The sequence below is a fragment of the Eschrichtius robustus genome, chromosome 4 (genome assembly GCF_028021215.1).
Source record: "Eschrichtius robustus isolate mEscRob2 chromosome 4, mEscRob2.pri, whole genome shotgun sequence".
NCBI classification, from domain to species: Eukaryota; Metazoa; Chordata; class Mammalia; order Artiodactyla; family Eschrichtiidae; genus Eschrichtius; species Eschrichtius robustus.
The window spans coordinates 40,995,471-41,012,281 of NC_090827.1; the positions used below are offsets into that span (position 1 = coordinate 40,995,471).

The 16,811-nt window shown below is 34.2% G+C and overlaps 1 protein-coding gene across 3 annotated transcripts in view; it reads right to left on the minus strand.

Annotated features, from left to right (window-relative positions):
- The window catches only part of LRBA (LPS responsive beige-like anchor protein), a 750,846-nt gene that overhangs the window by 188,663 nt on the left and 545,372 nt on the right, over positions 1 to 16,811 (minus strand). For all 3 annotated transcript variants that reach the window (XM_068542607.1, XM_068542608.1, XM_068542606.1), the window contains exon 44: positions 13,871 to 13,983. In XM_068542607.1, the coding sequence (XP_068398708.1) occupies positions 13,871 to 13,983 (113 nt within the window). The remainder of the gene's footprint in view (positions 1 to 13,870; positions 13,984 to 16,811) is intronic.

Here is a 16,811-nt window from a genome sequence, read left to right on the forward strand (position 1 = left end):
TGTAGTCTATTAAGTGTGCAATAGCATTATGTCTAAAAAAACAATGTACATGTCCTAATTTTAAAATACATTATTGCTAAAAATGCTAACCATCTTCTGAGTCTTCAGTAGTCATAATCTTTTTAATGGTGGAGGGTTTGAAATATTGCAAAAATTACCAAAATATGACACAGACACAAAATGAGCAAATGCTGTTGAAAAAATGGCACTTATAGACTTGTTCAAGGCAGGGTTGCCACAAACCTTCAATTTGTAAAAAACTCAATATCTGCAAAGCACGATAAAGTAAAGCACAACAAAACAAGATATGCCTGTACAGCAGAAAAAGAAAGAACAAAACAAAACAAAACACAGTTCCTAATGGGCTCTCACTCCAAAAGGATGGAATAGGGAAAACAGGAGTATACTGTTTTAAGGTTTGAAGACTATACATGAAATGGTATATTATTATTTGAAGAAAGGCTGTCATAAGTTGAAGACATATATTTCAAACCGTAAAGAAACCACTAAACTTTTAAAAAAGAGGTATAGGTCTTCCCTGGTGGCGCAGTGGTTAGGAATCCGCCTGCCAATGCAGGGGACACGGGTTCGAGCCCTGGTTCAGGAAGATCCCACATGCTGCAGAGCAGCTAGGCCCGTGCGCCACAACTACTGAGCCTGCGCTCTAGAGCCAGTGCTCTGCGACGAGAGAGGCCACCGCAATGAGAGGCCCGCGCACAGCAATGAAGAGTAGCCCCCGCTCACCGCAACTAAAAAAAGAAAGCCCACGCGCAGCCATGAAGACCCAACGTAGCCAAAAATACATAAATAAATTAATTAATAAAAAAGAGGTATAAATAACAAGACACAGTGAAGATAAAATAGAATAATAAAAATACATAATCTAAAAGAAAACAGATAAAGGGAGACAAGGTACAAAGAACTGATATAAGGGATAAAAAACAGATGGCAAGAAAGTACATTTAAACTGACTACATCAAAAATTACATTAAATGTAAATGGTCTCAACAACCCAATTAAAATGCAGAGCTTATCAGAATGGGTATAAAAGCAAGACTCCATTATATACTGTCCACAGAAAAGAAATTTAAAAAATAAAGCCATAGACAGGTTTAAAAAAATGATAGAAAAAGATACTACAAGTAATAATCAAAATAACACTGTCATATCTACATCAACATCAGAAAAGGTAGACTTCAGAACATGGACTATTACCAGGTATGAAAGGAGACCTTACATAAAGATAATGGGATTCATTTATAAGGAAAACATAACAATCTGAAATGTGTATGCACTGTATTAGTTTCCTAGAGCTCCTATGACAAACTACCACAAACTGTGTGGCCTAAAGCAATAGAAATTTATTTTCTCACAGTTCTGGAAGTTAGAAGTCCAAAATAAGGTGTTGGCAGAGCCATGCTCTCTTACAAGCCTCTAGGGGAGGATCCATCCTTGCCTCTTCCAGCTTCTTGTAGCCCCAGGTATTCCTTGACTTCTGGCAACATAACTCCAACTTCTGTTTCCATCACTACATGGTGTTCTTTCTTTTGATGTCTGTTTTAACATGGTGTTTTCATCTTCTTCTTATGAAAACACCAGTCATGTTGGAATTAGGCCCATCCTAATGACCTCATCTTTAACTTCATTACATTTGCCAAGACCCTATTTACAAATAAGGTCATGTCCACAGGTGCCAGGAGTTAGGATTTCAACATATCTTTTGGGGAGACATAATTCAACTCATAACAGGTACCCAGAAACAAATGCTAAAAATAAAAAATAAAACAAAAACTTGAGAGAAATGAAAAAAGATACACACAAATCTAAATTACAGTTGGAGAAGTCAACACTCCTCTCTCAGTAATCAACAGAACAAGCAGATATAAAATTAGTAAGGATATAGAAGATATTAACAACACTCTCAACCAATTTAACCTAGTTGACATGTATACAGCACTTTATGTAATAACAGATGAGTATGTATTGTTTTCAGGTACACATGGAGCATTAACCAACGGACACCATGTTTGCAGCCATAAACCAAATTTCAACTAATTTAAAAGAACCGAAGTCATACAAAGTATGTTCTCCAATCATAATGGAATTAAACTAGAAATCAACAAGAGAAAGACATCTGACAAATCCTCAAATCTGTGGAAAGGAAACAATACTCTTCTAAATAATTTATGGGTCAATGAGAAAGTCACAGGGAAAATTAGAAAATATTTTGAAAAGAATAAAAATGAAAACACAACATAGAAAACTTTGTTGGACCGTACAAAATCAGTGCTTTGAGAAAAACTTGTATCATTAAATGCTTATATTAGAAAGAAAAAGAGATTTGAAATCAATAGTTTAAAGCTTCCACCTTAAGACACTAAAAAAGAGGAGAAATTAAATCCAAAGCAAGTAGAAAGAAAAATAATAAGGGAAGCAAAGGTCAGTGAAACTGAAAACAGAAAAAACAATAGAAACATATGAAACCTATAGCTACTATCGTACTTAATGATGAAAGTAAAGGCTTTTCCCCTAAGATCAAAGACAAGGCACTCTCAGCACTTCTAGTTAACATTATATAACGCAGTTAAGTATTCACTGGGAGATGTAGGAAGTCCTAAAGTCTACAAAAGGCTCTTAGCATGAATAATTGAGTCTAGGAAGGTTGTAAAATACAAGGTCAATATAAAAAATTCAATTGTGTTCCCATATACTAGCAATGAACAACTGGAATTGAAAATTTTGTAACAATAAAAAACATGAAAATATTAAGGATAAATTAACAGAATATGTACAAGAATTGTTTACTAAAAGCCACAAAACATTAGAGAGAAATTAAAGAAAACCTAAATGAATGGAAGATAAACCATATTTATGGAATGGAAGATTCAATATTGCTAATATATCATTTTTAGTAAAGATGGCCTACTGATTAAGTACAATACCAATCAAAATCTCAGCAGAATTGACAAGCTGATTCCTATATTTATATGGGAAAAACAGAAAACCTAGCATAGCCAAAATCTTTTTGAAAAAGAAGACATAGTTGGATTCACGTGACCTGATTTTATGACTAACTACAAAGCTATAGTAAACAAGACAGTGTGGTATCGATATAAGGATAGATATGCTAATTGACTGAACAGAATAGAGTCTAGAAATAGACCCACACAATATATAGTCAATTTAATTCCAACAAAGGTTCCCAGACAATTCATGAGAAAAAAAAGTCTTTTCAACAAATGGTGTTGGAAGAACTGGACTTGCATTTGTAAAACAAATGAACTTCAACTGTTATTTTGCAACTATGACAGATTACAGATAAAAATAAGTAGCATCAGCAGCAACAGTAGAAGAGGGTAATAATAATTATGTTTGACACAATTTGGTTTTAGAAAAGTCAAATCACTGTTAGGTAATAATAAGCATGTAGTCAACTAAATAATCTACATCAGTAGCTTTAAATTTTTCCAGTAAGACAGGCTCCAAACATATACACGTAGAGGTGAATTCAGAGGCCTCTTGCAGTAAACCCATAGTCCCCCCTTCAAGTGACCTAAGGCTACAGGTTGAAAACAACTGCTACATCTTTATCTTCCTTCCTACCAATAAGACTACTGCCATTTATATTTCGAACTCTGACTTATCTTCATCCTCTCTTCTTCCTGTTTTTTTTTTTTATACTGTCTATTTCTAAGCCTAAATGTAAGACATCACATTTTTTCTTTGTATTTCACTAAATATTTTACATGAGTATTTCATTCTGAAAAATGATTTAAATCTTTGTATTTTAATTACTGTAATGCAAGCTGTATGATCAATTTGTAATATTGGTGAAACTGTCAAACAGATCAGGTCCTAGAACAGAATCCTGGAAAGATGGCCTAAAGAGGATGATACCTCAAGTTCATAAAGGGCATTAAACAGTGGAGTTGTAAATGATACAACAATTCTGAATGCTATGAATGTCTTCTAATCACCTTGTCTGTATTTCAGAAAGGTACCACTCAGATTTTCAAATCATTTGCTGGTTGACATCATAAATCGTGAACTCACAGTTTTTTTAAAAACTCCTTTTCTGAAAGTGGGACAGTCTAAAGTTAAGTCACGCAGAAATAAAATGTTTCACAGTCACACAGAAATAATACTATTCTTGTATAAATGGTTCCTACATAACATTCATTTGGTCATAAAACTCTTTAAAAGTAGGGACTATTTCATTCACCTTTGTTTCTCACGGTTCTCAGAACAATGTCTACAAAAGGTACCCAGAAAATGTTTAATAATCAATTATTTGAATTAAAACATTTATTCAATATAAACAGGGTACTGTAAACCTTTGTTTATGTTGAATAAATGTGCTTTAATAAAGCACATTTAATAAATGGACTAATGGACATCTAATAAAGCACATCTAATAAATGGACTTGGAGAAAAAAGACTTGGACAGGAATGTGGACATGTGACTAAAAGATACGTTACTACTTACCCACTATAAAAAGCAGACTATCACATACTCACATAAAATAAGTTTTGACTATCACAGGGAACTATAAGAATGAGAAGTTGACACAAAGATATAAAGAAAGCTCCAAATGTATACAGGTTTTTTAAATGTCTTCCTACTATATTTACTCTCTTAGAAAAAAATACTCCAGCCTGAAATCAGAAGTATAATACCAGAGCTTATTCAACTTAAAAAAATACTTTTCTAGGTGTTTTGAAAACAATTTTTATGTGAATTTATGGTTAAGTACATGTTCCTTACTCAGGATCTACCCAAGTTAGTACACCCAGCACTAAACTAAGAAAACAGGAAGTACTATGTGATAAAACTGGTAATGCTATGTAAATAAAACAATTCATTTATAAATAATAATAAATGATCACTCCACACCACAGTAACTTAGGATGATTTGAGAATAAATACTTAACTTTGAGAAGGATTACTTGACTGGCAGTGTGTTGCTGGTACATGTCAAGATTATTCATCTCCCTGACAGTAATATTAACCACAATCCATCTCAGTTACTTCACTTTATCATTTTCTGACTAATGTTAAAAAAACAATGTCATTGAAGGCTGCTTAAACTAAGTGTAGGCTTAACCTCTGTTAGAGTCATATAAAAACTTCCACTAGAAGGTAACTTCTAGTAAAAAAACAAATCTGCTATACAGAGTGCTAATACTTTAAAAATACAAATTTTAAAAAATAGTCATACAAAACCAATAGATTGTTTTCCTAATTTAAAAACAAAACTTCAGCAAATCCTCTAAACACACGACAATATATTGCCCCGTGTGTGTGTGTATGTTCACATTTTGCTAAACTTAATTTTAAATTGTGGGGAAAAAGTTGCATAGCCATATTTTAAACAAAATATATCACATTGAACATGTAATAATTTAAAGTTTTAAAAGGTCAGTGTACCCATGAAAAATTTTCTTCAGTATTATACAAATACTACATAAAAAGCAGTTTGCTATACAGGACCCCCCAAATTAAGTACTTTGCTAAAGGTCCCTTCTAATAAATGGAGGCAGGCTGACACAAGTCTATCTGAATCCAAAAATTTCCTACTCTGGTTCTTGAATTTTATCTTTCCAGGCTATTTCCCCTTTCAATTTGGATGTTCCTTTTAGAAAACACCTGCACTTACACTCTACTTTCTATAAAATCATTTTATTTTTCTATTAATGCAATACTTTTTCTCTGTGAGGGTATTTATTCTTGTTTCGTTTCCAAGGCTTCTTCTGCTTCTTAAATTGTCTTTGTTTCTTCTGGTTTCTTTTATTTTTCTATTCCATTTAGTCTCTGTTGTCCTTCACACTGAAGACTGTCTTTCAGTGTGAATGTCTGCTACCTTCATTTTTAAGAACGAGGCACGAAAGAGCTGACTGAAGTACACTGAACATAAGCAGCATGTGAACGGGTCGACTTCACTGAAGAGAAATCAGGTGGGCTCCAAGCAGGATCCCTAAATGTCAGTACTCTTCAGGTCTTTTCTCTTGAGCCAGTCAGTATATCCAAAGAGTAGCACAATTTTCTGTCTTACAGGGTGGGGCTGGTACAAGCCTGGCTGTCGGAGTTCCGATAGCATGACAGCAAAAGGGGTCTGGGGGCCTTCACCATTCAGTTCTTAAAGCTTTCTGTTAATCCTCCTGCTTTCCATTCCTTACCCTTCAACTCTCCCGCAGCTGTTCTTGTTGTTCTCAAATCAGAAACTTCTCCAGTACAATTTCTCCAAAAAGTAAACCTCTAGTCTTTTGCCAAGATAAAGGTAAAAGTAGTTGCATATTGGAAAGAAGTATAAATGCAAGTATTCAATGTAAACTATTCTTTCTGGTTATATCTAAAGTCTACCAGTTCAGTGATAGCGACAGATCTGAGATCATATCCTAGCCTTAACACTTGGAAAATGTATGACCTTAGAGAGCTGCTTAACTTCACTACATCTTAGTTTCATTATGTGTAAAATAAAGATAATAACACATTCCTTACAGTGTTGTTGAAGGGATTAAAGAAGGGCGCTTATACAAAATGTTTGTTAAAAGCACCTACTAGGGCTTCCCTCACAATCCTACAAAAAGATTCTAACCTTTCCCAGTATCATTCTTTTGCTGACTGGACTATAAACTCCCCAAGGCCAGGGAATGTAATTTATATCAAAATCCCTAAGATCCATGTGGCATATAACAGTATATTTGATGCCAAGATTAAAATATTTTTAATATATTTTGTCAGCCAATAAAAAATAGCCAAATGTGGGGTAATTTTAAATTCCTTTCTCTGCAATTATGTTTTATTTAAATACTTTAAGATCCATTATTTACTCTTATAATACAATAACTTTTTTTATTTTTTTAAGTTTGAATTCCTTTGGTTTTGACTGAAGCCCAATAAATAGAAAAACAAAGTAAAAGTTATAACGCCTATCATTTTAAAACAATATTGCTCCCCCCCCCAAAAAAGAGTGTTCTTTTCCCTCTGTGACATCTAGATGGTATATTGATTCCCAGTATATCTGTTACAGAGCCTACTAAAAGGACTGGCATTCGTCAGAAACAGCACTTAAAACTTAAAGAGATAAAGAAGTGCTGTCTGATCAACAACAGTTAAATGTCGGTAGTCAATTCCAGGTCAAGATGAATGCTGTATATTAAATGTGTGTGTTAGGAGAAATATCTCACATATAAAAACACACAACCAAATGGTAGGAGATAAAAAGGAGACAGGAGACGGGGCGGGGGTGGTGGTGGAGATCATCTACTTTTGCTTTAAACAAAGAGAGAGAGAGAAAAAACACAATAAATACAAGGACAAACAATAGCAACTCATCAACCAGTAAATAAATTCAGAACAGCCTTGTCATTCAGTACTCTTCAGTTATCTCAGAATGTACGCTTTAGAAACATTTTGACCCAGACTAGAGCAATGAAAGCTGCTAGTTTAACAGAGTGTGGATGGTACAGCATTGTAAGATAGGTTTAAAACAAACAAACAAACAAATAAACAAAAACCTATGATTAACTGGGACCTGGACCAAAATTTAAAATACAGTTTGAAGATCTGATGATAGTAAACTTTGCTCAAATTCCTACACTACAAGGTAGGGTCATTTTCCCCTAACGTTTACTTTTCTTGACTCTTAAAATAACAGATCACATTGTGCTTGCCCTCTACAGTTGAAAAATGCATGATTTTCCTTTTCCCTCTACCTTGAACTCTTTCTTTCAGTATTTTCCTTCACTTTAAGAATGAGCTCTAATAAATATTAAATACTTGATTATACCTTGGCCAGTCCTGCTTTTTCCCCCCAATCTTCAGTTATTTTTTAGTAAAATAGTAACTTAGAAGATTTTATTTTATCTAATCTCCAGAAACTAAGAGTCCCTCGCACACCCTATTACTCAATGAACAATCAATAAATGAAAAACCCAAATGAATGCTCGAGTAGTAACATCAGGTATTCTCTAGATTTAAGCAAACATGCAGCTTTTTCATAAAACAGGCTTAGTCAAAAAAGCTTGGGGCATAACCTGGGACAAACACACCAGGAGTAGGCAATTGGGAAAAGCTTTCCTTTTTCAAGCAATGGAATGCTGGTTGTCTCTTACCATGCATTTCAGCATGAGAGGTGAAAAGCAACTTGATAAAATAACATCAAAACAGACTTAGCAATTGATACCAAACGTAGAAAGCAGTATAGCATATTGCAGCATTTCTCAAGGTTTCTGGGCCAAAACTCATAGTGAGAAGTCTGTCACTTCAAATCATAACCCAGCACACACACACACACACACACACACACACACACACACACATCTTAAGCAGAAGATTCATACATGATGCACATTACTTTCTTTTTTTAATGTAATGCTATACTATTCTATTCTTTTTTTAAAATGCTAGTTGTGAACTGCATAGTGTTAAAATTCTGGTTCTATCCACTAGCTATGTGACTTTGTACAACTTGCTTAACCTCATGGTGCCTCAATTTCTGTCCCTGTAAAAGACAATAATAACGTTACCAATCTTAGAAGGCCTTTGTGAGGGTTAAAAGAATTAACACATGTGATATTCTTAAATAAGAGCCTGGCATATACTAAGTCCTTAATAAACATTAGTTAACAGTAATAAAGTGAGAGGTTCCTACCTTCTGAAATTTACAGCTGAGTTTTCATTTGCAAGATTTCACTTGGAAATGGATAGTTCCATTTCAATCTAACAACATACTTGTTTTTTGGAATAGGTATCCAGGTATATACATTAAATATTCCAAAATAACTATGTTGATCAATTAGAACAGAAATGATTGTACCTGATTATCTTGATTTTCCTCACTTAGAAAATTGGCTTACACAATCAATCTCCTACTAAGGAAATAAATAAATAAATAAATCACAATAGCACAAAAAAATCTTACTAATCCACCAAGGAAGCCCTGGTACTGAAACACTCAGCCATCATAATTTGTTTTTATGGTATGACATTTTGTAATTATATTCCTGTCCTAATTATAACTTCTTATAAAGAAAAGACCAAAAAAAAATGTTCTTATCTCTTCTAAGGAGACTGTCAAAATATAAAAATCAGTATGTATTTGTAAAATATGGATTAATGTCACTTCAAAGTTTATGCATGGTTAGATCTGTCTTCTCATCAGTCAGAATTTCAGACTAGTGATGAAACAACAGGGAAAGTGGAGAAAAAAAATCAACTTCAAAACTGATCTCTACTTTTTTTCAGCTTTAAAAGAGTAAATTAAACCATTATGTTAAATGAGGAGTTTCTCAATACAAGGAAATATTAAATTTTCATTGTGATTTTCAGACTAGACATTTTTTTTGCACTGCCCCATTTAGACTTTCTTCTTGAACAGAATGATCAGAAACATAATACAGAAGAAAGGGTGCTGATTACATTAATTCAGCTTCAGAAAGAGAATTCCCTGTGCAACATGGAAGAGATTACCAAATAAAATTGTAGCTTTGTATCAATGCTACTAAAACTCCTCTGAAAACCAGCTTAGGGGAAATTAAATGGACATAAACACGCATAAATAATTCAATGCATTTTAAAGCTAGTCAGGCTATATTATCTACTTAAGAAGGAGGGTAAGATCTGTTTATATTTTAAATTAAGCTTTGCACACAATGTTTCCTTTGATTTCACAAGTTTATTTAAACAAATAGTAATGTTTGCTAAATGTATACTATGGGACAAACTTCAATATAATTCTATTATAATCGTTTTTCATACAGATATAGCTCATTTTATGTACGTGATGCATTCCTGAAAATATGTATATAAACAGATATTTCAAAATGGAATCATACTGTAAACATTAGGCAGACTTTAATACCAATAGGAATGAGATACATTTTATAAAGTAAACAATGTTATACATGGAAAGTACAATTTTAAAATACCTGATATGCTTATTTCACTTAAAATAATTCAGTTAATTCCAAACTCACTTATTTCCATGAATATTTAATGAAAACAATTAGTAGTAGCAGAATTCCATTTTCATGAACTTGAATGACTTTTGTAGCATTTGAACTACTGCTGCTTTATCGGAAAGGTGATGCTGTAGGTTATGTGGCTGAGTATTAGAGCTCCCTACTTCTTCCCAGCTCTGCTAATCGCACTACTGTTGGCTAGCCAATTAAGTGCTGTTCAGCTAGTGTTGAAAACACTCTTCATAAATTTTCCTTCCTCAGCACAAAATGCAATTCTTTCACAAAATCTCTTATAATATTATAAATTTTTTTTATATATAAAATTTTTATATAAAAATGGATACTACTACAATTAAACACACTAAATCACCAAAGTGATATTTTTATGTCTTTGTACAGCGGATATGGACATTTATAGATAGAGAATAATGAAAATAACTCTTTTGCTTTGGCTTCTGAACCCCTTTTTACTTTTAATCTAATAAAAGAAAAAAAGCAAAATTTCTATTGCTTGTCTAGTGGGGCATAAAAATAACCTTATTTTTCACATACAGAAGATAAGTTATAAAGACATGAGTTAAAACAGTGTTTTACACACCTAGCAAAAGTATTTGGCAAGTTCCTTAGAAACAGCTGCAACATACAAATAAGATTCAATTTGAATAAAAGATTCTATTTACCTGGCAAATAATAACAGCATTTTGCTGATACTATTTCATCGGATTCTCATAATGAAAAAATTCATAGGACCTACTTTTAAAAAATTGTTTTGAAGGCTTTCTTCTGGCCATATAAGATTTTTAGTGGAATAGAGAACAAAGATGAGGGTCAGAGAACAGAGGCTTTTGGCAAGGAAGTAGTAAGACGAGGTGACAGGGTTATGGGAGCTCTTGTTCAGGTACAGTGATGGCAGAAGAGAGAAATACAGCCTCAGCAGAAAAATCCAAATTGCCTCCCACTTAGCACCACTGCTAACTGTTCCATCAAGACATAAACATGCACCTTGTCCACAATCCATCTAACTACTCACTGCATCTTAAAGAGCCTACAAAAAGTCCTCTAAAGCACAAAACATCTTAAGTCATGTGCTTAAATAGAAGTCCAAACTGAAGGACTCAGCTTAAACAAAAAAAAAGGCAATTCTTCTAGATGTCTAGAAAGGTTATATATTTATTTTGTGAGGCAAATTTTACATTTTAACAATTTAATGAAAAATGAGACCTTTACTTTCACTTACACAAAATTCAAATAAAGGATAGTAGGATGTAATAGTCTGAGAATTAAAGAGCTGTCCAGTTTTTACTATTGACCTACTGCATGGCTCACTACACAAGTCAAACTAATACAGTCCTCATTTATTAGACAAGAGAGTTCTACAGATTCCAGTGAAATACTACAGGGTCTTAGAACAAATACAATACCTAAATGTAAGTAAGGCTTTCCTTTAAAAAAAAAAAAACCCAAAAAACATGTATCCGCTTATTATTCCTCGTAGTCAATGGGTCACCCGGGAAATTCTGCTGATCTGGCCACAGCTGGCTGCTCTTGGTTGTGCTTGCTCATATGTTTGTGGTCAGCTGAGGGCTGGCTCGTGTAGGATGGCCTCAGCTCACACAGCTCAGCCATCCTCCAGGTGTCAGTCCTGGCCCTCCAGCTAGTTAACCTGGGCATGTCGTTCTCAAGGTGATCAAAGAAAAGTAAAAGCAGAAACATGCAGGCGCTTTTTCAAACCTCTATTTTGTGTCTAGTTTACTAATTACCTCTTTTTCTCCCCTTACTGGCCTTTTTATTGTTTTTGTTTTTTAATTGTTATAAAATATACATACATGAACCTTACCATTTTAACCACTTTTAAGTGTAAGTTCAGTGGCATTACATTCAGGTTGTTGGCCAACCATCACCACCTTGCATCTCCAGAACTTGTTTCATCTTGCAAAACTGAGACTCTATATCCATTAAGTGAGTCTCCATTCCTCCCTCCCCCCGCCAGGCCCTGGCAACCACCATTCTACTTTCGTCTCTATGAATCCGACTACTCTAAATACCTCACATGAGTGAAATCACACAGTGTTTGTCCTTTTGTGAATGGCTTATTTCACTTAGCATAATGTCTTCAAGGTTCATCCATATTGCAGCATGTGTCAGAGGTTCCTTCCTCTTTAAGGCTGAACAATATTCCACTGTATATATGTACCACATTCTGTTTATCCATTTATCCAACAGTGGATACTTGGATTGCTTCCATCTTTTGGTTATTGTAAATAATACTATTATAAATATGAAAATTGGTATACAAATACCTCTTCGAGTCTCTGCTTTTATTTCTCTTGGGTATATATTCAAAAGTAGAATGGCTGGATCTTAGGGTAATTCTATTTTTTATTTTGAAGGAACTGCCATACTTTTTTCCATGTCAGCTTCACCATTCTACAGTCCCACCAGCAGTCCACATGGGCTCTAATTTCTCCACATCTTCACCAATACTTGTTATTTTATGATTATTTATTTATTTTTTAATTAAAGCCATCCTACTGGCTGTGAAGTGGTTATCTCATTTGGTTTTGATATACATTTTCCTAACAATTAGTAATGTTGAACACCTTTTCATCTGCTCATTGGCCATTTGTATAACTTCTTTGGAGAATTGTCTATTCAAATTCTTCACCAGTTTTTGAATCAGGTTGTTCGGTTTTTGTTGTTGAGTTTTAGGAGTTCTCTATATATTCTACATATTAATCCCATATCCGATAGGTAATGTGCAAACAAGGCTTTCTTTTGAAAATGAAAACTCTCCTTTAAAAGTGAAAAAGGATTCAGGATATTCTGTTTGTTGATAATTCAGGACAGAAAAGGAAAATTCTTAAAGAATGCCTGATGATATGCGAAAATACTTATAGAAAACCCAGTGTGTGTGTGTGTATGTGTGTGTGTGTATAAAATGTAGTTATTCCTTACTGATATGCGGTAAATTAGAGGTAGTTTTTGTTATTTACATGTTTCACATTTTAAAATTAAAAACAGACTGATTAATTTTAACACAGTTAAAATTAATTTTTTAGAACTTGGGGGAAATGTCATGTATATTTTATTATTTAATTCATTTAACACATTTATTGAATGGCAGGTCCTATACTAGGCAAGGGAGAAATAATGGTAAACGAGAACTCTATCTTTATGAACTTTAGTGGAGCACACAAGAAGAACCAAAACAAGTAGGTAGAAAGATATGTAAAAATGCAGGATATTTTAGGTGCTCTGAAAGAGAGGAAGGAAGGAATCAGTAATGGTCTCTATGAGGAGGTGTTGTTCCTAAAGGACTGAGACAGTCAGCCACTCACAGAGCAGGGAGATGAACATTCAAGGCAGAGAAAGCAAACTGTGGAGTTGGGAAGGATTCATTCTGCATGCAATGATAAGTCAAGAAAGGTTTAAGCGCTGAATTTATGGAATTCAAAATTACATTTAAAGAGGATCCACTCTGTTGTAGTGAGGAATGGCTCAGAGAAGGGCAAGAGGTACAGGAAAATCACTTAGGAGACACAGAGCAGTGTGGGGTTACTTGTCTTTTTACAAGAGTGCTGGTAAGAAGTTTCCATGATGTTCTTCGTATCTTTTATCAAGTACTGACACCCTTAGAAGAAGCTGATATTTGGGAATAATATCTTCTTAAATGTATATGGAGAAAAAAATATAACTGTTAATATTTTTAGTTGTTATCAAGGTTACCAGGCATATTAAATTTTTCTATTTTAAATTTGAGAATAATGAAAATACATTTAAAAAACAAATATATTAGTTATAATAATATTAAAAATATTTTCTAAATGTGATGTGAAAAATAAAGATAATCACTTGAATATTTTTATATTCAAGATAGTGATATTTCAGATGATTACTAAGAAATTACCTTGGACAAATCTCTGAAGTTACTTGGCAAAGTAAGATCCAGTTCTTCTGATTCATAATTAGTAATGACCCAGGGAAACACTGGGTACTGATTTAAGTCATTGTAACTCCGTCCTGGAAGAGGAAAAAAAAAGTCATTCTTAATTTAGAAGAACGAAATGATAAACATTCAGGAATATACTAAAAGTAACAAGAACAACAATTTCTGAGTGCCAGACATTGTTCCCAGTGCTATCCATTCACGATTTAATTTAATTCTCACAATAACCCTATGAAATTGGTATCACCCCCGTTTTACAGATAAAAAAACCGAGGCACAAAAAGTTTTTGTAACTTGCCCCAAATCATGCAACTAGTAATGGTCAAACTACATTCAAATCCAGATACTCTGTACCCACATCTTATAAATTACACAACTACTTTTTATTAGTTGAAAGCCTGCACCAAATAAAATAATCCTCATTAGGAATTTAAAAAACAATTTGCAATCTCACAGAGTTCTTCAACACCAGAATCCTTTCTTTGCCATTAATTAACCAACCAACCAATCAACTAAGTTCAAGTGACTTCACCCCAATGGGCATTCACAGTCAACTGTAAAATGACCAGGATGTTCTTAATAACTCTGAAATTTCTGTGACAGCTTTCAAATTCTATGCTCCTTTGAACATAATGCACAGTATCATAGATGTTGCTTACTCCATTCCCAAATGCTGCCACATACTCTTCTATGATTCTGCTAAACTAATGACATTCAACGACACATTCAGGTCTACTAAAAATATGAATAAAACAAAGGATGACGTAGCCCATCCATGTAGAAACAGCAGTTTTCTGGATATCACCACTTTAGGGAGGCAGCACGGTAGATGACATCATTGTTTCTGGAGTAAAAATGTTGGCCTTTGACTCCACCATTTTACTAATCTATAACCTATTTTTACTTAGATTTAATGTGAACAGACTTTTATGGCTAAAATACAAGGCAAACAAGGATATTAATATTGGTTGAATTCCTTTCTTATACTGTATTCTATTATCGCCATTCTTTTCCCATTCTCAAATATATACGGATATCATATCAATATAGGGCTGAGTATTACAGTAGCTCTCCACACAAATTCTTGGTATCTAAGCCTCCCTTATCATTTGATGTTTTGTTTTTTTTTTTTAAACATCTTTATTGGAGTAAAATTGCTTTACAATGGTGTGTTAGTTTCCGCTTTATAACAAAGTGAATCAGCTATACATATACATATATCTCCACATCTCCTCCCTCTTGCATCTCCCTCCCACCCTCCCTATCCCACCCCTCTAGGTGGTCACAAAGCACCGAGCTGATCTCCCTGTGCTATGTGGCTGCTTCCCACTAGCTATCTATTTTACATTTGGTAGTGTATATATGTCCATGCCACTCTCTCACTTCGTCCCAGCTTACCCTTCCCTCTCCCCGTGTCCTCAAGTCCATTCCCCTCATCTGCATCTTTATTCCTGTCCTGCCCCTAGGTTCTTCAGAACCTTTTTTTTTTTTTTAGATTCCATATATATGTGTTAGGATATGGTATTTGTATTTCTCTTTCTGACTTAACTTCACTCTGTATGACAGACTCTAGGTCCAGCCACCTCACTACAAATAACTCAATTTCGTTTCTTTTTATGGCTGAGTAATAGCCCATTGTATATATGTGCCACAACTTCTTTATCCATTCATCTGTCAATGGACACTTAGGTTGCTTCCATGTCCTGGCTATTGTAAATAGAGCTGCAATGAACATTGTGGTACATGACTCTTTCTGAATTATGGTTTTCTCAGGGTATATGCCCAGTAGGGGGATTGCTGCATCATATGGTAGCTCTATTTTTAGTTTTTTAAGGAACTTCCATACTGTTCTCCATAGTGGCTGTATCAACTTACATTCCCACCAACAGTGCAAGAGGGTTCCCTTTTCTCCACACCCTCTCCAGCATTTATTGTTTGTAGGTTTTTGGATGATGGCCATTCTGACTGGTGTGAGGTGATACCCCATTGTAGTTTTGATTTGCATTTCTCTAATTAGTGAAATTGGTTAGTGATGTTGAGCATCCTTTCATGTGTTTGTTGGCAATTGGTATATCTTCTTTGGAGAAATGTCTATTTAGGTTTTCTGCACGGTTTTGGATTGGGTTGTTTGTTTTTTTGATATTGAGCTGCATGAGTTGCTTGTAAATTTTGGAGATTAATCCCTTGTCAGTTGCTTCATTTGCAAATATTTTCTCCCATTCTGAGGGTTGTCTTTTCACCTTGTTTATGGTTTCCTTTGCTGTGAAAAAGCTTTTAAGTTTCATTAGGTCCCATTTGTTTATTTTTGTTTTTATTTCCATTTCTCTAGGAGGTGTGTCTAAAAGGATCTTGCTGTGATTCATGTCATAGAGTGTTCAGACTATGTATTCCACTAAGAGTTTTATAGTGTCTGGCCTTACATTTTGGTTTTTAAACCATTTTGAGTTTTTTGTATACGGTGTTAAGGAGTGTTCTAATTTCATTCTTTTACATGTAGCTGTCCAGTTTTCCCGGAACCACTTATTGAAGAGGCTGTCTTTTCTCCACTGTATATGCTTGCCTCCTTTATCAAAGATAAGGTGACCATATGTGCATGGGTTTATCTCTGGGCTTTCAATCCTGTTCCATTAATCTATATTTCTGTGTTTGTGCCAGTACCATACTGTCTTTATTACTGTAGCTTTGTAGTATAGTCTGAAGTCAGGGAGCCTGATTCTTTCACCTCCGTTTTTCTTTCTCAAGATTTGCTTTGGCTATTCGTGGTATTCTGTGTTTCCATACAAGTTATGAAATTTTTTGTTCTAGTTCTGTGAAAAATGACATTGGTAGTTTGATAGGGATTGCATTGAATCTGTAGATTGCTTTGGGTACTACAGTCATTTTCACAATGTTGACTTTTCCA